Source organism: Buteo buteo, chromosome 6 (genome assembly GCF_964188355.1).
Source record: "Buteo buteo chromosome 6, bButBut1.hap1.1, whole genome shotgun sequence".
Classification (NCBI taxonomy): domain Eukaryota; kingdom Metazoa; phylum Chordata; class Aves; order Accipitriformes; family Accipitridae; genus Buteo; species Buteo buteo.
Window position 1 is genome coordinate 38917049 of NC_134176.1, and position 26542 is coordinate 38943590.

The 26542-nt window shown below is 44.4% G+C and overlaps 1 protein-coding gene across 2 annotated transcripts in view; it reads left to right on the forward strand.

Moving 5' to 3' along the window:
• Positions 1–2492: 2492 nt before the first annotated feature.
• Positions 2493–26542, forward strand: part of SMOC1 (SPARC related modular calcium binding 1) — a 139838-nt gene continuing 115788 nt past the window's right edge. The window contains exon 1 of one of the 2 annotated variants that reach the window (XM_075030517.1): positions 2493–2597. In XM_075030517.1, coding sequence (XP_074886618.1) covers positions 2493–2597 — 105 coding nt within the window. Of the gene's footprint in view, positions 2598–14187; positions 14308–26542 lie in introns of those variants that run through there. The other variant, XM_075030518.1, reaches the window with a different exon arrangement.

Here is a 26542-nt window from a genome sequence, read left to right on the forward strand (position 1 = left end):
TTAGGGAACAGGAAAACAACCATTTTTTCATGGCGGTAATGAGTATTTATATAGCAGAGAGATCCTGGTATGCATGGGTTTGTCTGTGGAAAATACACCAAAGAAAGACATCCGCGTTTAAAGTGCAAGTGATAAAGAACACATGAAGGCATCACACAAAATAGGTCAGATGCAAAAAAACTCCTTATGAAACTGGAGAGGTGGAATGTAGGCAAGTGGGATATTGTTATCTGGACTGGAATTTAATCAAGACTTAACTATGAGGTGATGTGGTACTTCAGTAGTGGGATCACCGCCTCAACAAAACTGTACTAGATTCTGCCTGTCTTTTCACAGATGTCAGGTGTGCACTGGTATAACTTGTCCAACCTCAACAGAGCTGATCCTGATGTACATAAGGACACTCATATTCAGATTTCCCAGCTCTCCTCCTTCTCTTCCCCTCAAGGTCTCTCTGCTCATGTCATGTGGAATGGCAGAAGTTCAGGTGTGTATCAGAGAGACTTTGAAATGGAAAATCAGAGGATACCGCAGGCCATATTGAAGAAGAGCTGGCAAAGCTTAGGACCAGGATAGCAAAGTGGTGAGGGTTAGGACTAAGGTACATCGGTAGGCTTGTATGGGGTGCTGGGTTTGGAGCTCCAGAGAGATCTGCAAGCCAAGAATAATGAATACTGGCAGAGCTCCGCGTGAGTAACAAACGGCTTATCCTGCCTAGGCTAATGACAAAATGTTACGTACTGGCATTTTTTAAATAAATACTTTTTTTTTTTTTTAAAGAAAAGAAAGATTAAAGCAACCGCTATGGCTAAACACCCTGCTTTGCTCTGATAAGATGCCAGAATTGTATGACTTCTACTGTGTAACAAGGTTCTTTGTGTGGGCGTAGCAGCCCCTCCCCATACCTAGCGGATACACTCTAGGGAATTTTTACAAGTGTGAGTATTGCCTCTTGTAAGGTCACTGAGTAAAGTTAAATAAGTTGTATGAAGAAATTGCATGTCTTCTATGTTTCCATAAGAGCACCACAAAACAGTCCCGCAAAAACGTTATCATGACTATTATGTGCACAGCAATGACCTCCCATGCACATTGTTTTGGGAAATATTGGGCCTCTTCCCTGCCATGCTCTCCATCAAACTCATGCTTGTAATTTAAAAATGAAGGACTCAATGTAAATGCAAGTCAGTCCAGTTCACAAGATACCTTTGTCACTCAGTCAGCAGGTAGACAGAGGCTTGGCATTGCTCCTCGCCTCCACTGCTCAGGGTCTACAGCTTACTGCCATTATGCCGCCGCGGTACTTCTCCCTCTTTGGCTCCTAATCGGACAGACGTGCCTGCAGAGTCTTGGGCCCAGCCGGTAGATGCATCTCCATTTTTCCCCTGCTCCGGCTCCACAGCTGCACCCACTCGCCTGTTGTGTGACGCAACACTGACTTTCTACCCGTGTTTCCCATTATCGAGTGCCTGGTTATGCTTGGACATATTGGGAGTCACATGCAGCCTGGAAGGGCTGGTTGCCTCAAGAGATGTCAAACTTGATCTGGGGATGGTTTTTCCGGGTGCGAGGTACGTATTGCCGAAGACCCCAAGCGTATCACCTCCACAGCGAGGTCCCCAGGCTTTCCTGGGCCATGTAGAGCAACGGGCCGTGGGGCTCCTTTTGCAGTAGGGAAAGGAGGGGGAAGATCTTCAGGGACGGGTTAGTCTCTGTGGGTCACCCGTGCTCGGAGCCCTGGCACGGCAGTGACAAGACACGAACCTGTTTCTACGGCAGCCTTTGCCCAAGAGCGCCGAACCAAAGGAAAACGCTACGTGGACCATGAGGGAATTTCCTACGCCAAACCGACTTGCTCGTCGGCCCGGCCCGACCGCGCGGCTCAGCTGTCGCTGTCACCGTCACCGCCACCGCCACCGCCACGGCCAGCCGCCGCCGCGGGGCTGGGGCCGGGGCTGCCCGGCAGGGCTCTGGGGCGGGCGGCGGAGCCCGGCAGCCCCCCCCCGGAGAGTGCCGACCGCGCCGGCTGGTCGTCTACCGCAGCCCCGTCAGCCGCTGAGGAAACCGCTCGCCCCTCGCCGGGCCGCCGGCACCACCGCGGCCGCCCGGGGCCAACCTGCGCCGCCCGCCTCACACCCGGGAGCGGCGGCGGGGCGGGGCGGGGTGGAGTAGGGCGGGGCGGACGACCCTGCCTCCCCGCCATTGGCTGCAGCCCGCGGCGGCCGCGCCGCCATAGGTGCGCGCCGCAGTCAGTGGCGCCCGGCCCCGCCCCGCCGCGGCTTTATAACGGGCATCCCCATGGCCGAGGCGGGTAACCTGCCGCGGCGGGAGGGGGCAGAGCCGGCCCGGGGCACCGCGCGCGCCGCCGGCCAACGGACACGCCGCCGCCGCCGGGCTGAGGGGCGGCCGCCCGGGAGAGCCGCCTCCGGTGGCCGCAGAGCTCCGCCGTCCCGCCGCTACCCCGCCGCCGCCCCCCCCCCCCCCGAGGGACGATGGTGCCGCGGGCCTGGCGCAGCGCGGGGGCTCGCTCGCTCCTGCTGGCGCTGCTGCTGGCGTATCTGCCTCAGGGTCGCGGCCACCGAGCCACGGGGCCCCGGGTAAGTGAGCCGCCGCCCCGGCGGCGGGGCTAGCCCCTTCTCCCGCCCGCCCCGCCGCGGCAGGTTGCCCTGCCCCCCGGCCCGCCGCCCCCGCGCCCTGTCAGCGCCGCAGGTGAAGCCCCGGCGCTCGCCCCCGGGGAGCCCCGGCCGCCCCCGCCCCGCGGCGGGCTCGCAGCGCCTCCCGGCCCGGCTCCCCGCGGGCGCAGACCCTCGGAGGGGCCTCCCCGCTCGTTAAAAGCCGGGTACCGGCTGAATGCGCGAGGTGTGGACATCGGTATGACTTGTTGGTGTTTACTGCAGAAAAAAAAAGGGGGGGGGGGTGGCAGGCTGTGGTTTTATATTGCTCCTCTTGCGTTTAATGTAGCCCCTGTTCCTAGCGCAGAGCTTTAGGAGTTTTCCTTTTTTTTTATGTTCCCAAGTAGGGATTAAATGAATCTCTGCAATAAAGCTAGATGCATTCAGCCCAGACTTCTCCCCGTAGGAGTCTAGCTCTGTTTTTTTAATCTGACAATGTTTGACTCTGACTGGGGCTGTTAATTTCACTTACCAAACTCTTACATTGCTCTGGGGGAGAACCAACATCTTTTCTAAATATGGTCCTCCCAGTGAGCTAATGTTACCACTGCAGCACCGCTACGGAGTAGTATGAGAGCTTTCAATTATAAAGCTGCAAAACAGTAGCTGTTCTTCAGCCAATGCTGCAATAAAAGCACTGCTCTGGGTAAGTGGAAAAACTTGATCTCTCTGCAGGCGTGTTGGATGCATTGACCATGTGCATTCTTGACCCATCAATCTGAAATGCTATGAAATGTAGTACCTAATTAACTTACGCCATGGTTAGGCAAGACAAGGAGCCTTTGGAATCCCTACTCAGCCAAAGTATAACAATAAGGGATTTTAGTGCAACGTTCTAGTTTTTTTAATAGAAGCACTGTTTGACTGTGATGGCTATTAAATGCTTCTCAGAGCTATGGAAAGTGTACTGGCTGCACTGGTGTCCTTATGTTCAGCTGCGCTGTGTAGCCTCTTTTACGGCCAGATGTGTAACAGCAACTGTTAGAACGTGGCAGATCAGAACTAGTGTGTGCCATAAATTCTTGAGACCTGTTTTAAAGGATGAGGAAACATAGGGGTGCTTATGCATATATCTGTATCACCCGATATCAAGCATAAATCTCAAAATTGGAGTGGTGCCAAATAAAGAGGAGCTTTGAGGTGTAAGTAAGAGTCAGGCTGGATGACTAGGGCCCTTCATCAGCACTGGTATCTAAATGCTTTAATGAAGAGCAATTGAAACAAAGAACAAAACAAAAAAAATCCTGATTCCAGTGCATAATTGCACAATGAGCCTGTCTATCAAACAGTTTCCATATATGACATTTTTAAATACTGTACTTTACAAGGCAGTATAATTGCTCCCTGTGCTGTGTCGTCTTTGGAATGGGAGCTACTTCAGGAGAGTGGAAAACCAAATACAAAGGACTACTGATTTACTTTTTGCTTGAAGTAAGTGAACTGACTTTGCTGTTTCTCTGACTTCGCTATTTCTCCCTTCATGACTGGGGGAGAATATCAGCTGTGAGCACCGATGTCTACAGTTCTGTAGAAAGATGTGCCTCAAAGTTTTAACTTATGAGCTCCTAAATGCAAGGCTGTGAACTTTCAGGATGTTTAACTCATGAAGCCTGTCTTCTCACCCTTTTAAGAGTCATGCTTAAGTGCATGTGGAGGTGGGGAGTTTGGTTTACTCATTTGCAACTATGTTGATTGATACCATAAGCCCCTGAGCTTCATCTCTTCTTGTGACTAGACGTTGCCAGTAAAGTTGTCATTAGTTTAAAGGTGCCATACTTTAGATTCCAGTGTACACAAGAAAAGTCTTTATTATTCAGTTTTCAATGATAATTATCAAGTTACACCAGTGTTTGTCATGCTGACTTTTGATCAAGAGTGTATTCCTGTCAGGACCCCTCCCTGGATGGGGAGGAGTGTGTGTGTGTTAGTGTTGCAGTTCTGGGGTCTGATCCTGTAGGTGTTCAATTGCTAGGTGTGATATTTACCCTTTCACACTTTCTTTTTTGTATGGTAAGCACTAGAACTACAATACTTGCAAGCTGAAATGCTTTTAAAGGTGAACAGAAGTTTTTAATCCTACTCAATGAGTTTAAATGAGCAGCAATAATGCTTGAAGCAAGTTCTTGATCTTTTGCCTTGCATTTCCCTCTTACTACTGTAGTGTTGCTGCGAAGCTAGGCAGCCAGCGCTGTCACTGAATACACAGGCAGAGGAGTAAGTCTCGCTACTGTTTGCAGAAGATTATGAAAAGCTACGGGTATTGAAGGAAATAGGTATATCTACATCTCTTGTGCCAATAAGGGATCAAACTTTCAGATGAAGTGAGTTAATTCAAGATGGTTACTTGAATACCAAGGTAAATTACAAGTGCAGCTAGTATCTATGGGCCTGCTGAGGTACTTCTGGCTCTGAAAAGATGTACAAAGCTTGCTGTTTTCTGTTATAGTAAAACTATGAGCAGTGACATGAATCCCTTAGACTTGGGAAGTGTCAATGACCTGTAGGAAACATCTGGCTTTTGTACCTACACTGTGGCCCACTGACAGTTAATAACAACTATCCCCAGTGAAGGCCCATAGTAAGTCTAATATCTTGGGTGTTCTAGAAATAACTAGGAAGCCCAAGGCTGTTGTGTGACTTGTTTCCTCACTTGACAGACTCTAGAACAGCTTCTGCTGTGTTAGGCAATTGCTTGGTCACTTCTAGTCTTGTAGGTCTAAAGAGCATTGTGGAAGCAATCAACTGACTATACTTGGAAAATGTCTGAAGGATGTTGCCTTCTGGAAAAAGATAATCAGGCTTTACTTTGTATTCACTTCCTGTGTGCCTCTTTCTCTCTGCTGGCATGAGATCTGGAGTTGTGTGACAAGCCAGGTGTTGCCGTTTCCCTTCCTTGACCCCAAAGTGATAGATGGGGAGCTTGACTGGGCTGGCTCGTGCATCACCTACTATGTGGTGCATTTGAGCAGTACTCTTTCATAGCAGAATAAATAGATTGTGCCACTAAGGTCTGTTTTCCCCCATCTGGACAATAAATTGTGACCTTTGTCATTCTAGTTCAGAAAGATAGATCTGTGTAGGCCCCTGCTTTTTGAGTATAATGCTTGACCATTATGAACTTGCTCCATTTATGGCAGAGAACTGTTGGTGGCAGTAATGACAAATACTAGCATAGGAAAATGGTGGGTGCTTACAGAAGGAGCAGAACATGACTGCGGCAGTCAAAAGCTGTTCTGGAAGATTGGGGATCTGTACCCCCCAGTGACTGCAGAGGACTAAGAAATGGGAGGGCAGGGCAGTCACTGTAACTTTCTTCCTAGTTTCATGTATGGAAACATGCAATGTACCTCCTTGAAGGCATGCTGGTTGGAGATGGGGGGACATTCCAGTTCAGTGCTGTTGTGAAGGGCGGTAGTAGATGGTAAAACTATGAAGATACCCACAGATTCCAGTGTATAAACTGGAGTGCCACAGAGCAATGGGAATTCCCTGCTGCAGCTGGCTAGTTAGAACTCCAAATAAGAACCTTGATAAAAAGTGCTGAAAAGGTTCCTGCAGCTTGGCCATTCCCTCTGGAGGAGCAAGCAGCATTGCAGCTTGTGCCAAGGAGCCGGTGTTCTGCTGTGTGTTCTCGCTGTAGCCCTGCTGGGAGGGTTCCACAAAGCGGGTGTCTTTACACATGCTCTACTAAAATTAGGGAGACTGTGTTCTTCATGGTGGGAAGAAATTAGAAAAGGACATATGATAAAAATGTAAAACAAAGGGCTCCATATGAAGATCTAGAACAGAAGAGTGAAACTTAGGAAAGGTTTTCAATGGCTGAATTTTGTTTCTTGGTTTGAGCTTAATCATCACTGTGCATTGCAAAGGTCTACACTGGTAAGTAACGACTGAAGCACTTTAATGTTTTAGATTTCCTTACTGTTGGAAAGACTCATTTTAGTGAAGGAATAAGTACCTGAAGGCAAGTCTTTAGAAAAGCATCCTCTGACAGGACAGATTTGTTACCCTATGGCAAATAGCTTTTCATTACAGATACTCTGTTTTGGTTGGGTGAGAGATGTTCTTCCCTAAGTGGAAGCTCTAATTGTATATAGAGCTATACTAATTATTTCTCTCTCTCTCTCCTTGTTCCTATTTAGACCTTTAATGTTGGACAGCTGAATTCCTTGATGTGTACCAAAGAAACAGATCTGACTTGCTTTTGATACATTATGCAACTGTGTTGAGAAACGGGATTAATTCTTGTGTGGAGAAGTATTAAAACATTATGTTCCAATACATTCCTGTTCTAAACAGAAAAACACTGTAGGATCCAACTTGCTCTGTGTAGTCTTAGAGTTGGTGTTTTAGTTGCCTGAGCTGAGTTGGCTACGAGAATATTTCACTCATGTTAATGACCTTTGTTGCTAGTGAAAGATTTCTTGCCACCAAAAGATTTGATACAGAAAAGGAAACTGCTCACGTATTTCTGCTGGTGGTGGCAGCAAGCTCGGTAGCTGGTGGAACAACTACAGTGATAACCTCTTGGACTAGTTTTCAAGTTTCTAGCACTAGTCATGTGCTAAGGTAATCTTCACTGCCATCAGTGCAGAACAGATGCTGTCTTGGCTTCTTTCATTTCCAGATAGCCTGAAGCAATTGGTAAGATGACTGTAAACCTCATTTCAGTGGTATAGTAGCTCTGGAATATTAATATTGCTGTTTAAATATCTTAGAAGTTCTTATCCTGCCATCTCAAACTAATTGCGACATTACTATGTCAAAAAAACCCAAACAAACAAAAACCCATTTGTCTCCTACTTGGCTGCCGAATCCCCAGTTCTTCTGGGGCTGGCACATCTGACAGTGCAGTTAAGTGTTACACAATAAACTTTATGCTTGTATTAAAAGCTAAATGTGGAGCCAACACAGGTGAAACTGAAGCTAATCCCTGAAGGCTGCTGTGCCAACTGTCATGCTTGGCCTCCTGTGTGACAGCATGATGGTTTCCTGGTGGAGCCCCCCAGAAGCTGCCGCAAGGTCTCTGGTACTGACATCCAGGGACTCTGTGGCACAGCAGACCTTGGGCAAAGCTTGGTGTGCAGTGGTGGTAGTTCACCGCTTTGTCATCGAGTGAAGTTCTGGCAGGGAAGCGGATGTTCCAACTTGTGACTTGAACTATGAAGCCTACTTTGTTGTTGCGTTACAAGCTTAACTACGGTCGTTGCATTGATAGGACTCTCAGCTTCCTATGCTTGTTTGTGAGAAGCTCTTCCATTTGTGAAGTTCTTGCCCCGACACTGAAGGCTGCCTTTGCTGTGGGTGAATCTCTTTCCCGCTGGAACTTCCTGGGTAAGGTGTGAGGTCAGTGTGAGATGTTTGCTTACACAGAGAAACTACCAGGATGTGATGAATGTGGTTTGTAACTGTCTCAGTCTTCTGACTGGCTCTACATGAGCAGTCCAGGCTTGTGTTCAGCAGCTTGCATGTGAGCCCTGTGAAGCTTTTGGTGTGTGGTGGCTTTACTGCCTGTAGGTATGAGAAGGGAGTATTCTGGCACGGAAAACCTTCTGGTCATGACTGAGAATGCACCTCTGCCCTCTCTTTTTGGGGAGGCATTGTAGCCATAGGAGAGTAACAGCAGGGAAGCGTAGCTAGTCACACCAGAGTGTAAAGCTTGCACTCAGGGCAGTGAAAACAACCACCCACCATACAAAGGAGCTCTTTGTATGTGACCTCATGTAGGCTATCTGCGGCTCTTCAGCCTGAGAGCAGTCAGCTCCCTCAGGATGAGGCCTTACCTTGAAATTAGGCTCGTGGCTCCTGTCCTGGATGGTTTTTCTCCTTATCAGAGTAGCCTCCTGATGCAACTTAGACTCCTGTGGGATGCTGCAGTAACGCTGTAGAAAGTGTTAGCGATATTCATGAGCATTAGAGAAGAATCATCTGCTCATTTGAGGAAAACATTGCCTTGTATAGTGGGCCTGCCCACTCACGAATGCTATTCCTTACAAAATTGAGGAGACAAATATGGTTGTTATGCTCCCCTACAAGAATTGCTGAGGGAGGCTTGTGCTATCTGAGTAAAAGGCCTACGTACTGGAAGTGCAGTCCCTACAGTGTGTGTATGGGTGATGGAGCAAACAGAGGCTTTGGCTTATAAAGGGATTCATTCTAGTCTGCGTGACCCTTCCAAGGTGGCCTTAAGACTGGTCTGGTCCTGACTGAATGATGCTAAGGTGCCAGTGGTAGCCTGGAGTAGCAGCCTTGGTGGAAGGTGGTTCTGTCAGATGTTTCTCATGATGGCTTCTCTGGAGCAGTTGTGCTTTTGTCTTCAGAGCAGTGGCCTAGAAGCCTCCATAAGCCTCCAAATGCCTGCACTGTCAAACTCTTCCCTGGTGGTCTCCCAGCTGTAGCCTGCTTAGGAGGACATGCCTGCATGTTGGGTTTATGCATTTTTGCCTCCCACTGGCTTGTGGCTGAGCCAGCTGCTTTTGAGAGCCCCCTGACAGGTGTTCTCATTTGGAGTGGCACGTAGCTATGCAGTGGGGAAGTGAGTGGTAGGTGTGAAAAGAGAGTGAACTTAGACCTTGAGGGAAAGCACCTGTGCCTGGAGATGGGAGAATAATGCTAGTTACTATAGGAACAGAGGCTGCATCATTAAAGGTTGGCTCAGGGTTTTGTCAAGTAGAGTCTGGCAGCAAAGCCTAGACAAGCTACCCATCAGTGCTGCTGGCAGACTCTTCCATGCAGGTGGAGGAAGCCATTCAGAAACTGGTGTGTGTAGGCAGATAACTTGCTCTGCCATGGGCACCCAGACTCCTGTGCTGGGCTGGAGCTGGAGTTCCTGAGGAGCAACTACTGCCTCTGGATGAAGAACACGAATGAATGAGAGCAGGATGGTACACAGGTAAGTGCCACAGAGTGCCACACTGCTCAGTACTTGAGCACAGACCCAGACCATGTGCCACAGTTCTGTAAACTGGGTTGCCTTGCACCAAGATCTTTGACTTGGAAGGGGAAAGAAGCAGACTGTCTGCATGCAACATTCTTTCTGTGCAAGGCATAGGCTGAATCTATTCACCATTTTCAGAGTGGAGGAAGCCTGCTGTTCTGTGCCACTGAGACAATTGATTAAAGCTGGGGTGGAGGGGGGGTGGTAAAAGCGAGGGCTTTCTCATGGGTGAGCTTCTGATAGAAAGAATCACAGGAAGTGGAAGGGAAGGTGCATAGGAGTAAGGAAGATGGGGAAGCAGGACAGATGAAATAACTTGCTTTTCTGAGGTTTTTCTTGGCCACTGGTCCAGTTAATGGTAGTTGGAATCGTATTGAGAGAGAAGTGCTGATCTTCAAATAGGGAGGAGAGGATCCAAACACTTAGTGGGCAGATTTGGTTTCAGAGTTTCTCTTGGCCACCAGTCCTCTGTTACCATTAGCTGGGTCACAGACTAGAAGGAATGTGGAAAATGTTGCCCATCCCTGTTCCATGACTGAGATCAATCACTTGAATTGCATGGGGAAGCCATACTCTGCCTTCTGATGAGAAAAGTCCACTAGCTTAGCTGCTATACTTAGGCTTGTTGTGATGTATAGAATAATGCTGCTTCTATAATCTTGTGGAGTCCTAGAATACTGGGTTAAGAACTTTTTCTTTGGTTGTACAGAGAACCTGAAATAAGAGATCATCTGATCCTTCAGTTATAATTCTAATACTTTAGGGTTTGACACTCCAGCAAGTGAAAATAATCCTATACAGTCTTAATGTAAAGGTAACTATCTTATGTTCTACAGCCACCATGAAACTGAGCGGACTCATGGCTGTTCCTTGGGCTGCAGAAGCAGCAGTGTGGCTACCTCTGGTATAGAGGGGGGAGTGAACCAGGAATCAAATAGATAAGGTAGCATACTCACTGGTATAGTAGTGGAAGCATACCTGGTAAAGGTAGTGGTATCCATTAATGTACAACAGGGACACATGCCTAGGAAAGATGTCCAGATGTACACTATCTCTAGATCTTGCTTCTGTGTGTACTAGATATACACTAGTCAGAAGCAGATAGGATGATAATCTTTTGTTGCATCATAGACTTGCTTGAGTAGCATGAAGATTAAAGAGCCTACTCTAGCTGGTACATCAAACCGTTTCCCTTCCTGTTTCTTTGAAGCGGATTTACATGCAGTCTACACTTAGGCTTAAACAAATACTTGGTGGAATGAGGTGTGGGTTAAGAACTAAAAAGCCAGAAGCTCTTGGGTGTAATTTCCAAGTGGAGGACATTAAATGAGTTGGAGTTTGTAGATACTGGGCAGATAAAGGGGTTTCTGTCTGTGCCAAGTAGCTACTTCTGATTTAGGTCTAGTTACCATACAGAATGGTGGTAACTCGTTGGCTTTTGCCTGGAGTTTTGCATTTGGCTTATTCCTCTGCTCTTAAAAGTTGCAAAAGTAGATAAGCTGTGTGCAAAAGGAGCTTTTAAAAATGGGTATGTGTCTGGAATGCTAAAGCATAATATGCTCCAAACTTGTAAGGGAAAGATGAGTTTTAATGTGTACATTTCTCAGTCTTAGTGGAAGCAAAATGCTTCTAAGGTAGAAGTCCATAAGACTGATACGTATGAAATGAACAGGGCTGTTTGTAGCAAAAAAGCAGTGTTCATTGCACACAGTTCTAGAGATTAACTTCACTTGTTTCCCTTTCTGTGTCTTAATATCAAAATATGTAAATGTAGAACAACTTGCTCCACCCTTTTAACTTAAACAGTACTAATATCTACCTCCAAGGCTTTGGAGTTCTGTTAGGTAAGGGATCTGGTGTAAGGCAGTAACGCAGCACTGCTGCTGCTGTATCCTCCTGCTGTTGTAGTAAACTGTAGCCAGTAGGATTCTCAGCGCTGCTGCTGGTGGTGTTATTTGCCCTCAATTAGATGCAATTGCATTCTATTCAGATGCAGTCTGAAGTATTCCTGATAATTATGCTAGATGCAGAAATCTATCCTGCTAGAGCTTTAACTTAGCTTCTGAAAGCAGTTGCCATGGGATAGGATATCTTAAGTGCACTGCACATGTGTACAAGTCCATGGGTTTACTTGACTGTAAGACAATGGTGCTTCTGGCTGTACCTAAAGGCCTCAGGTTATGCTAGAGGTGCTGTCCTAAAGCTTTATAGGTAAAATCTGAAGTGATGGCAAAGTGGCTACTGCTTATATGAATAGGTAATACCAAATAGTGGAAGAAGGTATTTCAGTGGTGGTTGTGCTACCTAACGAGTGGCTCATGTTTTCCATAAGGGGATAAACATTGAAGGAATTTGCTATGAATTTTTCTCAGGGTTGCTACTAGCATTCCTCTGATTTTGTCAGTGTCTATGCGCTATCTTTCCTTTACTATTACACAGGTACAGCCAGTATTTTTAGGAGCAGGAATTGCACACTTAGGTGCAGGATTGGAAGTCAAAGCTGTCTTCTATAGGCTTTAGCTTGTTAGGTGCTCTGTATAGCCAGTGATGTTCTGCTGCATTGAGGTGGGATGTTTTCTCAGTGGCAGTAACTGGTCTTGTACTTACTTTACTCTTCCTAGTTTAAGCTTGAAATGTAGGAGTAGTAGCTGCAATTTTTACAGATGTTTACAAAATGGACATAAACATACTTTGCTGCTGGTAGCTTATTAATCATTGTCTGGAAGTATGTCAGCCCAAATATATTTTTTTGGATGCTCATCTTCAGGAACTTCCAGGGAGCTGAGCATTTTCTTCACAGTGAACTCTGAAAGTCCTTTATGCTCCAACTTGGTGGTGGTTTTCTTTTTTAAATTAAGGACTCTTCCATTGAGGCAGGCCAGTTGCCTCCAAAGTAGTCTGGATGTTACTGGCTGTAGCTGTTGAAGAGGTTTTCCAAGGCTGCCAGGTTTTGTCCTTGGTTCCTCTGAAGTAACAAGTGTGCTGGCAGAAAAAAATTGTATTCTCCTGGACTTGAGCTGTCACCTAAGCTACTAGCCTTCTTAAAACTTGCAGAGTTGTTAAAATCTAACTGCAGGAATTCTCCTGAACTTCACAGCTCACCTATCAGTTATGCACACTGTGAAAATCAGGATTACATTTAAGGTGGCTGATGGAGCTTTAAATAACTAGTCAAGTTAAATTTTTGCCATGTTGTCAATAGTATAGGTGCCTCTTGAGTGTGAATAGGATGGGGAGTGGGAAGCAATCAATGTGAAACTAGGGCTGCTGGTGCTTTTTTTGTCTTTGTCCTCAGTTGTCAATGAGTATCTAAATTTCAGGATTTTTATTGTGAAGGATAGATACCTAAAGGAGTTCCAAACTAGCTGGATCGGAAACAGAAAGAAGTTGAGCTTTTCTTTACCACAGAAGTGCTTCTTTACCTCAAGCACTTTGGCAGCAGTATTGGAACTGAAGGTAGCTATTGCTCATCAACATATTGCAGTGTATGGTTTGCAGACTTCTACTTGGGGTGTAAAAGCACCCATAGGACAAAGCACCTTAGTTCATCTGCTCTGTTTGGTAAAATCTGTTAGTGTAAAGGCAGCTATAATGTGTTGCTATGTTAGCTTCATCCTCCTAGGATAAGAGCTATCCTGGTTCATCTGTGTGGTTCTTGCATGGAAGTAAGTAAAAAAATAAAATCAGTCTCAACTTCCAAACTGAGTTTTGCCTGTAGAGTTAACTTCAGAAAAACTCAGTATGTTTTCTAGAACGGTAGGGTTTTTTGCTGCTGAAATTGGAACTGAGTGGGAGGAAGAAGACTGCCACACTTGAGTAAATTTGAGCATTCTTAAAACCTGCCCTTCATCTCTGGAATTGACCCAGTTGTATGACAAGTACATCTTGAGCCCAAATATTTGAGACTCCGATCTAGCTTGAATAGCTGGTGAGTGTCAGAAGTAAACTAAGTTTTTAAATTTCCTGTTGGAACTCTAAGAATTTACCTAATAGTGTCCAAGATTTGCTTCTAGTTCTGCTGGCGTGAGACAAACTAAAAGCAAAAAAGCTTCCACAATTGCTTTATGTAACCCAGGGACTTCCCCCCTGCCCCGCCTTGCCAGGAGCCCCAGAATAGATAGGAAGAGTTCATTAGGAAAATCCCATGCAATTTGCAGAGAGAAGGATTTTATTTTAGTTGAAGCTTTAAAACCACAAGCAACATTTGTGTTGTTGAGTGAATGACAGTCCCAAATAGAAAGTCTAACTTCAGCTGTCAGCAGGTTTTTCTCTGTAGCAAAGAATACTGAGTTCCAAAGGCATATCTTTCTTTCCCTGTGTCAAAAAAAGATAGGTATCTTATCACAGTAACTGTTCTTCCTGTTAAACTTGATACCTTCTCAGGTGTCCCATGCAGCTCTTAGCTCATTATTGCTTTTCTTAAGAAAATGTCCACATCTGGCCTTAAGTGGGGAACCTCCACTATAACTACTTCCAAGTTAACCTGCTCACTGATAGTGTCACCTTTAGAATAGCTGTAGATGAAAAGTGTCTGACTAGCTTTTTCCTTATGTCCAGACTGTTGTCAAAATCTGCTCTACACCCTCCAAGATGTGTACTGTGTATGCCTCTGTTCAGGCAGGGCAAGGAGAGTGGGAGAACAGTTCCGAACTTGGTAGTTCTTGCTGAACGCTGCCTGAAGCCTTCCTCCTGGCAAAGGTGAGTTCAACTTCAGGAATTCATGCTTTTCTTTGGAAATCACTGGGGCAAGTAAATCAAGTTAAACTGCACATACATTTTCCACCTGACATGCTTTCCTTTGGTTTGTTCAGCTTTGATAAACTCTTCTCAGGTGTAGAGATGTAACCAACCTTTCAGTGCAAAGATTAAGTGCAGCATGTCAGAGCAAATGCTAAAGATGACTTTCACTTCTCTTTCCTTGTTTTCATGTTGCATGAAACCATGGAAAATACAAGCACTTATATTCAGGAAGTGCCAGAAGGCTGATGATAGACAGGATGAGGTCACCTCAGATTAAGAGGACAAAATAGGGTGTTATCTTTGGCTTGACTCTGGTTAGTATTTATTAGAAAGCAAACCTAGGGATTACCACAAACAACCTAAGCCAAGCATGTCAACTCTTCACTGTATGGCAGACGAATGTTCATGCATATCCATGCATTTCCTAGGGCAACCAATTAGGATCAAGTGAGAAGAGATAATCTTGTTAAATCTCATGCCAATGTTCAGATGGGTAGAACCATACTTATCTAAAATTGCTTTAGTGGGACTTGCTAGTGGCTTTTGTTTCACTAGCAGATGCTGATGTAAAAATACAAGACTCTCTTGGCATCTGTTTTGTTGTGAGGTGATTGACAGCAGTGCTAGGCATTGCTTACACAAAGCATCTGAATGAAGTCACTACTGGATTCGACAAGATACTAACTGAAGACAGCATTTATAAATGCTGACACTGATGAAGCTTGCTTAGTTAATGCCCTGGACTAAATTACAATCAGAATTTGATGGCTCTGAATAGAGGAAACCTCTTAAAATAGGCGGGAGACAGGGTTTGAGGAAGAATTTCTTTCTCAAAGAGTAGGGAGTACTTTCTTCTTCCTCATTACCCAGCTCTGTTCTTATTTTTGCTGATAAAGCAGTTTCTGGGTTGCAATATCAACTCTTTAACTGAAATTCTTGTCAAGCTGCTGTCTGACTTATTCATCTTGAGTACTTGGCTTGGAGCTCCAGATCCCTGAAGTGAAGGGAAAGCACCAGGAAGTTTCCCCTTACCTTAGGGACGGACATGCCTCTGTCTTAAGTATTTTCTGGGGAGGAAACTGATGGTACCCAGTGTCACCTTGTTCACAGCTGATGATGTTTAAGTGTGCAGCTGGCTCTTGGGAATCTTTCCAGAGGTATTATAGGGCAATATCTATGTTAAATCTAGTGCTGTATGCAGAGGCTACTCAGCTTGAACAGTGTTAGTTGGACCTACTGCTTTCAGACCATGAGCTTGACTTTGTAGGAAGCTTCCCTTTAAGTGTGATTTCCCTTTTGGGGGAAGTCTTTGTGGAAACTGAGTAAGATTATAGAGTTATCCCACTTTAAAACTCAAATGGCAGTGATTCAACAAACACTACAAGCTACTGAAGAGGCAACTGTGGAGGGATGAATGAGTAACTGGCAAGTGTCTGTCTTAGTTGAAGCTTGGAATCCACTCTGGTAATTGCAATATAAGCTATTAGGCTAGAAAAGAAAAACAAAAGACAGATGTTTCTTTATCAATCTGAAAGGTCAGCAGCTCTGGAAAGACAGGAGGGCTCAATACCTCTGACTTGGTGTCAGTCAACATGACAAGATTAAGCAGAATGGTAATTAATCATTTGCATTCACTTAATTCCCCATTCCTTCCCTTGGTTGATTTATTTGGTGGTTTATTTGTTTATGCCAGGGAAAGTTTCCTCTCCAGATTTCAAACTATCCCTGTATTTCTTACATGTCACTTATGCTACAGTCACCTGTAATGATGAGCAAGATGCCACTGAGTTATCCACAGGACCAAATGGCATGGGCAATTCCTAGCTGAAGTGTGAGGATGGTGCCTAGAATCTGCAAACTGGAAAGGTTTCTGCTTTCCTCCTTGCTGGTGTGGTTTGTTGACCTTGCCCAGCTGCTAGACCCCTCTTTACTTCTTCCCCTGCTCCAGCATGGGTCTTTGCCATGGGCTGCAATCTTTCAGAAAAAAATCTACTCCATCGTGGGCTCTCTATGGGCTGCAGCTTCCTTCAGGAAATGTCCAACTGCTCTGGTGTGGCATCCTCTCCATGGGCTGCAGGGCAATACCTGCTCCGTCATGGTCTCTTCTATGTGCTTCAGAGGAATCTCTGCTTCGGCATCTAGAGCACCACCTTCTCTGACCTTGTTTGTACTGTGGCTTCTCACACTTCTTTCTCTACCATGTGACATTTTGCCTTTTGTTTTCAGAGGCACTGCTAACTTGTCTGATGGGCTCACCTTTGGTCTGCCGTGGGTATGTTGTGGAACCATCTGTGTCCAGCATGGGGCAGCCCCTGACTTCTCACAGAGGCCACCTCTGCACCATGCTGCTACCAAAACCTTGCCGTGTAAACCCAACACAACTAGTAAGACCAAGTTCTGCACTGTTAGTCTACAGGCTGAAGAAGCAATGCTGCCTTGGCCTGGAAAGCCTCTAGTAGAATCAGCAATGGATGTGCCTGTGCTTCTGGAAGTACCACCAACATAGAATTCACATGTCAATTGAACTGGTTGTGCCCTGAAGTCAACTGCTTCAATCCTTTTCAAGGCAGTGTGGATGTCTTACAGAGGTTGTGTGTGAAACCTTTGCTGTGAAAGGTGCCAGTGCACATAAACTCAGAGAAGATGTAGTCTAACACATTCTTCTCTGTGTTTTTCATTTTAAGGTGTAGCCTCAAATTGACTAAGTACTTTCGGGTTCTGTTCCCCTATGAATGTAGATTTCAGTATTGATTGTGCTAGTCTGTTTTTTCTGTGAGTGCCTCTGCTTCCAGAGTACTGCAGTTCTGTACTGACTGTGAACAGCTGCTTTGCAGACATTTGTGTGACTTATGGGGAGCAAGTGACTTCCATAGTAAGGCAGGGGAAAGACTGATCACCTTACTTGAGAAGTTCTTTGGGATTCTAGCTTCTACATGCTACTGCTGTTTCAGATCATGGGGTACTGTTGCAAGTTTTCTGGCAGTGAGTTGGGTGGATGATGGGTGCTAAATCCCACAGGAATTCAAGCACCTAGATGTTAGCTATTTCTGTAGGTTCTGGCTCCTTAAGGAGCCTCTAAAAATCTTGGCCTGGCACTGCAAGGCTGTCGCAGCCAAACCTAGGGATTTGTACCAGTGAGGTACAGGATTATGATAAAGCTTTATACTAGTTTTAATTTGTGAGCAGTTTTCTTCTCTTAGGGTTCAAGTTGCAGGTGCTGAAACTTGACATGTAGTAGTGATAGTGCTCTGTGCTTGACAGTGGAAAGGAATATTAAATACTTGAACAGAAGTAGCTTCAGAAAAAAGCTACTGCCCAAATACTTAGGTTGTCTACTTAATATTCTGTATGTCAAAGAGCAAAACTTCACTTTTATCTCTTAACAGGTTTTTCTTACTGTTGCTTGAGGCTAAAACCTTTCTCTTGCTGGACAGCAAGAAGTAAGTAATTTTGGTCACAAATAGTCTCCAAACAGGATAGAAATAAACTCTTTTAAGTTTCCAGAATCTGCCAACTTCTCTAACATTTTAATCTGAGGGTTTAGGCCTTTACCAAATTGTTTCTCAAAGCCTCATGAAGGCTATGCCACTGCAGTAATTCACAAGCACTTACTGACCTTACACTTTAAAACAGTAATAAAACTGTACTTCCTTTCTTGCGTTGCTCACTGCTTTTTGGCAGGGTTTTGTGGAAAGTACAAGCTTTAAGTAAGATAAAGCAATTTATGAAAAAATAAGGGTCTATCCTAGCTGTAGAAGCACCACTGCTTGAGTTAAGATTGTTGGCAATTAAGGGCAGTAAACAACAAGTTTAGCTGTGTACTCCTGAGCTGTAACAGCCTCCTGTTTCCAGTCTGTTTTTCGACCCATGAACAATCATGTTGCATTCCTACTGTTGGTTTGTGTTTTCTGATCCCCTGCTATGTGTTGAACTTGTTGCTTTGGCCTTCTATGAGCTACAGCCAGACAACTCACTCCTGTGGCAGGACTGACACTTAAATTTTGCCTGCCAGTTGTATGGCTGGAGCTGGATTTAGTCACTTGCCTTGGTGGTCAAGTCTAGATGGACAGCTACTGAAGGCAGTCTGGACAGCTCTAGCCTCCTGGTTGAAGCACGGACATATGTTGGAAGTTGAGCAGCTTTTAGACTACAGGAGCTCTCATGATACTGCAGTTCCTGATAGCCAGCCTGTGCTGGCTGTAGGACCATACTGAAAATGGGTTCTTTCTGTTCCTACTGACTTAGCACTTCTAAATATCAGGCAATTAAGATGCTTGGAAGTGCTTCAGCTGTTTCTTTCATGCAGCATACTAGTGAATTAAGGTTAACTTTTGAAATAGCTTCTAAAAGTACAGTAATTAAAAAAAATCCATGGCTGCTTGCAACTGTTATCTTTTGGAGACTGGACACTCAACTTACATGGGCAGTAGGTGCATCTTCTGTTTCAGAAGCCCAGCTTCTTACGTGCTCTCAGACTAGTTTATAAACTCTTCCCATCACCCATAGTTAGACTGCTTGTACATGACTGGATCAGAGATGTTGGTTTAGTAATAGTACCTGGTATTTAGTCTTAAGCAAGAGGCTTATGAACACTGGGTAGGTACACAATGTGCAGTAAATGCTAGAGTTGTACTTAAGAGCTCCAGGCAAAGCCTGGAAGTGCTAGTTATAACCTTTAATGCTGTCCCATTACATAAGCCCTGTGAAAAAAGGAGTTATAGCTCTGAGTCTCTGCTACAAGTTAAACTCTAAAGATAAAACACTGCTTTCCTGTAGAGTATGCTTGGGAGCTATCCTAACAGTTATGCTTCCTACCCTTTGTTCAGAGTAACAAGAGTCTTTCTTTTTTTGGTACTGTTCATAATGCAAAGTTCTTCATGCTGTCTCCTTAGCAAAAACAGAGCTTGTGTGTACTCACCATGAGTTCTTATAGCTGAGAATAGGAGTGAATGTCAACATATACTAAAAAAAAATAGAATAGACCCCTACTCCATCCAGATTTGTGCTAAGAGTTGCAGTGTTCTGGTATGATGTTCCAGCCAAGTGTGAGAGCAGTACTGCATGCATGAGGAGTGACTTTACTTCCAAGAAAGTCTAAGATAAACTATTTCTTCAGCTTTTTAAAGATAGTAGGCTAAGGCTCTGCATAAAGCTTGTTGAATAGGGAGGATTTATTCCCTCTATCTTGAATAGGGTATATGTCTCAAAGCAATAGTAGATTATTTCTTTGCTAATGTAAAATGAGGCAAACCAGTTCAATGTGAGAATAGTTAAGGGTGTCTGGGCTAACTTCAGCTGAAGGTAAATCTCTCTGCTTTTAACACAGGAACACTTTGCTGTTGTCCTGTGCTGGCAGAGCTTTCTATCTACACTACATGTAGTGTAGGTATAATTTAACACCAGAATTGTCTGGTCTTGCTTTAAATATCCATATTGGCTATCTGTAAGAACTTACCTGCTAAAAGAAAACTATACATCTCTCCAGCAGAGATCTGAGGTAACTTGTATGTCCCAACCTTGGCATTGAAATTAGTTTTATCCTGCCACTTGTCTGGAAGCTTTCCTTGCATATCTGGTATAGTGGTGGTGGGTAGATCCAAATTGTTTATATGTACTTTAAACTTTGTCGTGGTTTAACCCCAGCCAGCAACTAAGCACCACATGGCTGCTAACTCAATCTCGCCGCCCCCCTGCCCCCCCCTCCCCCAGTGGGATGGGGGAGAAAATTGGGAAAACAAGTAAAACTCGTGGGTTAAGAATGATGTAATAGAACAGAAAAGAAACTAATAATTATAATGACAACACTAATAAAATGACAACAGTAATAATAAAAGGATTGGAATATACAAATGATGCACAGTGCAATTGTTTACCACCCACCAACTGACACTCAGTTCCTGAGCGGTGATCCCCCGCCCCCACTCCCCCCAGTTCCTATACTAGATGTGACGTCCCATGGTATGGAATACCCTGTTGGCCAGTTTGGGTCAGCCGCCCTGGCTGTGTCCTGTGCCAACTTCTTGTGCCCCTCCAGCTTTCTCGCTGGCTGGGCATGAGAAGCTGTAAAATCCTTGACTTTAGTCTAAACACTACTTAGCAACAACTGAAAACATCAGTGTGTTATCAACATTCTTCTCATACTGAACTCAAAATATAGCACTGTACCAGCTACTAGGAAGACAATTAACTCTATCCCAGCTGAAACCAGGACAGCAAGGATGTGCACCTTTGCCAGCAACTGTAGAAGACATGCCTATGACCTGATAAGAGCATTGCCTGGACTTCACGGATCTGGGTGGATGACCTGGAGATGCTCTAAACTGGCGTAGTTTGTCATGTTGTACTCCCGCTTACTGAACTGCACAAGGGCAAGATGCAAGCCCTGGAATAATGTGGTTGTATCACACTGGCTATGACACTGCTGTGTGGCACCCTGGGCAAGCTGGTTTCAAACTAGATGTTGAGCAGCACTTGAGGGGATAATGTGGTTCCTCAGAACCTGGAAGAGTTATCTGCAGTGCACTAGAAACTGAATTTTCAAGAGGTTTTGGTGGATGGGTTTGGCCCTATGTATACCCTGAAAGGCCTTTGTCTGAATAGAGGAAGGAAACTCTGAGCCCTCAAGTATGGGTGTGATGAACTAGATTTAGCCTAGCTAGGGTACACTACTAATTTAGGCTTTTAACATCTATTAACATCTACATTCTCTTTGCTATGAAGTCCCATGGCCAACCTGTGCAAGGTTCTTGATAGCTGCTTTTTATTCTCCATTGTCAAATACTTAAGTACTTGCTTGAAATAGAACAGTGAGATGATTCAGCTGAGTGCAGGGCTTCTCTGCTCATCTGTTGTTTGTTAAATCTGAATGCAGGACTGTCAGTCGCCTTCAGTTCTCCTTGTTTAGGTTTGCAGCATGTGAAAGTGAGAATCTGTCATGGGTGTATGTAAACACAGTATGTTAAAGCATTCACTCTACAACTGTGAACAAGGCACTTGATGGGAATGAGGAAAGTAGGTCTGGAACATGTAGCGACAGTTGAACTTAGCCTAGAAGGGAAGAAGACAATATTGCCGTCTGCAGATGGGGCAGACAATGCTCAGAAATCCTTTCTGCCTTCCGAATTATCAAAAAATTGAAATGAGATGGCAAAAACCTGACCAATGTACACAGTGGTGTGCCAGGGTGGGAAGATAAGGGTTGACGTGATTTGTGGCTTGATGAAGTGAATTTGCTGATGTAAGCTAAAGGCTTGCACTAAGGCAGTTACGATAACAGTGGGATGTCTTTCATGTGGTTCTAGGCATGAGCATCCAAGTGGTGATGTGATCCTTGTAGACAGAGGACTTTGAGTTGTGAAAGCCAGTATCAAAAGTCTGACTTCCCTATAAAGTATAGGGCAAGGCCTGCCTCTCACACTGAATCCTATTTTCAGAGTAAATTTCAATGCCCTCTAGTGGCTTTAAGGGTACCAGGAACGGCTGGCTTGTTATCTAGAACACCAGCCTCGGGTGTTTTGCTTAGCAGGAAGAGGTAGCTGGAGGTGTGTGTTCTGGGGACACAGCTATGCTGTAACTGTATGAGGAAGAACAATGGAAAACATCCAGGAAATATTTCCCAACTTGAATTATTTAAATATTATGGAATGCCAAGCATTCCAGAAGTGAGATCTCGGGGTACTTTTGCCTTTTTAGGCTGGGAATAAACCTTCTCTGAGGAGCCCACAGCAGAAGAGTTTCATCATTCCCTTCTGTAGGAGCCTGGGTTTTAAGAAAAGAATCAGATACTCTGACACTAAAATGGGAAGCTAGCCAAGACAGACTTGCAGAATTGCACAGTGCAGAACCACATCAGCAGTGTGCAGTAAAACCTGTTTTACCTCACACCGTGTAGATAGAATGCATAGCACTTTATGTACAGTGCAAGAGCATGGAAGACTGTACAGGCTTGGGGTCTTGGAGCAGTTGCGGGTCTGTATAGGCACATGGGCTATAGGTGTGAGCTCCTAACAGGTTAATCTCCTACAGTAACTGCTTATCTTTGAATGCTGTTGCCTGTGTGCTCTCTAACACTGTTTCTTGTTCTTTTGAGGAGTAAAACCTGGGATGTTCAGTGTTTGTGTGGCTATAGAAGGTAAAAAGGTGTTTGGTGGCATAATTGGCTGTCTGCACTTGCTTACTACCAAGAATGAAAACTGGAATATGCCTTAAGGAGTTTTCAAGATCAAAACTGCTTGCAAGACTCTTGCCTTTAAATCTGATCTTTAAATTTACTGTGGCTTCTAATAATGATGTAGTAGTTCAACTTTCATTCAGTATGTTGCTGGTGAAAGTTAATTAGATGCTTTAATTCCACTTGAATAGTCTGCCTGACCAATGATATAATTAATTGGCCATTTGTGCCATTTGGAGGTGTATGCATTGGTGTGCAGCATACTGATAAGGTGTCTCAGAGATGGCTTTCTTGCATGTTTAGTGTAAAGTGCTTTGAACTGGAAATTGAGCAATTACCTCTGGAAGCAACTAATAAAAGCAGTGGAAGTTGTAGTTAGTAGGTTGTACTGAATGAACAAAGATCGGGTTATGCATCTGGCTTTTGAAGACTTAGTCTCATCTGAGTGTGCTTGTGGATTGGAGAAGCTCTGTTCTGGTAATTTCCTTGGGTTGTGTTTTAAGTTAGAGAACTCCTAAATAGCTTCAACATGGAAAAAAAAAAAAAAAAAAAGCCTAAAATGCAGTAAGACTTGTCTTTTCTCTTTAGATTGTGTTCTTTGAAGTGGTGCTCCCCCAGTGTGTTAAGGCTTTGTCCCAAGAATTGAAGGATTTAATTTCACTAGGCTTAGGATCTTGAGTAACTCTTCAATGAAGTAAATCACAGTCTTGGTAAGAACTTTGGTTTAAGGGTACCTTGTCCTATACTAACACAGTGGATGTATAGCTGCCAAAATACTTGCTTGATCCCTCTTTTTTTCAGTTTAGTGGATTGATTACTTCAGTAAGAAGAGAATAAAGCTTCTGAACACTCAGGGTGGTGTCTCTTTTCCCCATCATGCCTACTGCAGCTTTGTATTTCCTAGTTCTGAAGTATCTAAAGTTACCTTGCCATGTAGTACTTCTGCACAGATGTGGCTAGATGTCTGAGGAGTTAAGCAGATGCTGACTGCTGCTTCAGTCTGTACAATGTGGACTTGTCTAAGTAAGAAATAGGTAAAGATAGAAACTTGTCAGGCTTCTGCTCAAGTCTAGAAACTTAATCATTATTTAGCAGGTGAGGAAGTCCTTTAAGGCTCTCAACCACTGTTTCAGCAGATCTGTACTCCAGTGATTAAGCATTGAATTGGATTCTTCAGCTGCTGGTTTTATCATGGATACTACACTTGATTACAGTTTGTTGCTGAGTTTATGTAGTCAGTGCTGTCTGATACTGAACTTGGCAGACATTCGTGTGCTGGATAGGGAGGAGCAATACTGAGATGGCAAAACAGTTGCTAAAGCTGGCGTGCAACTTCTGTAGCCTCTTTGAGCAGTTGGCTTGGGTGCATCTGCCAAAGCCTATAGCTGTTGGTCTCCCACAAAGGTACGTGCCTTAGATCTGATATTTTTAACTCTGAGCTTGTAAGCAGCTGAGTGGGTTTCTCTGTGAAAGGAAATGATGTTAACAGCAGTCCTACTTGATCTTCTCCTTATATTGTAAGCTGGATTGTCAGCAGCATGTATATTCTGCCACAAATTTGCAGAGTGGGAACAGTCCAAAGGAATTGCCGTGGAAGTTTTCAGGAAGAATCTATGCAAGCTGTGAGTCGTCTTGAGAATTAAATGCCACATCAGACTGGCTACTTTTTCTGGCTCCTTTCTTGTTTGCTGCTTGTAATTAAAAATTTGAAGGGCGTCTTTGCCTTTTTGTATGTCCTGCCCCATTGCTTATTTTGGGGTGCCTTACCCTTTTTCTGTTCCTAGTTAGGTAGATAAGTGATTATTTTTTTCTTTTACAAAGGAGCTGCCATTTGTTTCCAGATTTGCAGCTGAGAGGAAGTGCCAGCACTGGAAGAGAAAACAAACTCATCCTTCACTGCCTCTCCCAATGCTTTCTATCTCACAGGCCAGTTAGGTGATGGGAAGGGACAGTGCCTGGACCTCCTGTGTTGTGCTAACCTCTGAGGGCACAGGGTACTCCTTTGAGATCCTAAATGGTACTTGGCTCTGCTGTAGTTGGGTTGGTGCCATGTTTACACTTAGCTTGCCCCGAAGGTGGGGAAAGGGAAGGGAGGAATGTCAAGTATCTTCAGCTTGCCACAGGATGTGATTAGGTAACTTAAGAGGATTTTCAAGTCTTTCAAACAATGAGTAAACATGTCAAATGTGATGGAAAGCTTCAGAGTCTTCTATGGACAATCTAAGTCTCTCTGTCAAACTTGGAGCATCAGGTTAGTGTTGAATTTCTACTCCGTTTTGACCCCCCTCCTTTGAGGGGGAAGGTACTAGCTGTTGTGGGAGGGGGAGCAGGTCTCTGCAGGCCAATAAAGAGATAACTTGCCCCTTTGCTACTGAGGGTTAGTATCTTATGGTTTTGGGTAAGCTACTAATGAAGTTACAACTTAGTTTTGTAAGAAAAACTGTGGCATCTTACTCTTACAACTGCATGGGTCTGAGTCTCAAATTCCACTTAACTCTTGGACTTAGATTAGTATATACATAACTTCCTTAAAAGCCCAAACAAGTCAAGTAACTCCACAATAAGCATGCCATGTATTCACTCAGCGGGACTGACTCTAGCTTTTTTACCACCTTTTGTGTATTTCTACCTAACATTTCCTTGACAGGTGAAAAATCTCAGACAATGTGTAGTGGTGTTCTGTCTTGTCCCCAGGACAATACTCATGCAGCGGTATAAAAGAACAATGATAGGTTCTTGCTTACCTCTTCCCTATTGAAGGGTGTTCGCTGTACTGGTTGGGTTAAAGCAGTAGTGCTGCTTCATTCACTTCTGTCCAATGTTATTCATCCATTTCCTATGTTAGATAGCCAGGCTGCATCAGCAAGTGCTTCCCTATAGTTCAAATACTGCATGTAAGTGAAGCCTGTGTTTCCTTCACAGCTGTAATTGGTAAGAGGAAAGAGCTCTGAGGTGTAAGGAGTTACTGCATCTGACCACAGTGATGCATTATTGTACTCTTGGATGTGTTTTCGGTGGGTAACTATGAACATGACCAGAGGCTGGGGGGGAATAGCTTTCCAGGCTTTAAATGCCTGGAGAATGGTGGTAGCTTGTGCTCTCTTTTATCTTTTCTACTGGCCCGTTTTGTGAACTTGAGTGAGTTACCATCTCTAAAGCTTTTCACCTAGAGTGGGATAATGCCTGCCTTACAGGTATATGGTGGAGCCTTTTTCCTAGTAAATATGCTGTAGTCCACAGATAAAAGAAGCCTTAGAAGTGCAAAACCTCTGAAGCTGCACAGCATGCTTATAATATATCCCCATTAAACAGCTGTTTGGCAATGTGTAATGCAATTTCCAGTTAATGAGGGATGTTTTCAGGCCCTGCCAAGAGAACAGGTGATGTTTTAAACTGATATTTTTAATAAGTCTTCTTTATTTCATAAGAGGCAGCCAAGTATGTATCCTGTTGCATTTGATGGAATCCTGGCCATTCTTGTTCTTAAACATGACCCCAAATTATTCTTGTTCATGTGTTGCACAGCACCTAAGAGAATCCCTGCCTTAAAGCTCAAACAAGAGGAAAGAATGTCTAGGGTGCTTTTGTGCCTGTATTGGTTTGGGAACTGCAGAGAAGAAACTCTTCCAATATAATTCCTGCAATCTGGTAAAATTTAGAATAAGATACACTAGGGGGTCTGGTATGTCCTCACTTAAATTTGAGAGCAGGAAAGTGCTCAATAGGAAGAACTTCATCCTAACAGTTTTCCTCGTCACTCATGTGGCAAGTGCTTATTTCATGCTTTCTAATAAATCGAAAAAGGGGGTTTGAGGAGTAGTAGGGTGTAAGGACCATTTCATTTAGGATAAAAGGTTCCTTGGATTTTAAGGAACTTGATAAAGATGCTGATGTAAGTAAGCATGGTCCTTTGCCTCTAATTCAGGGAGCAGATAAGGATTTTGGATGGGACAGACTGGAAGCCCATGGTAGGGGGGTGAATTCCAGTGCCTGGGAGAGAACTGGGGGAGTAGTATCTAGTGA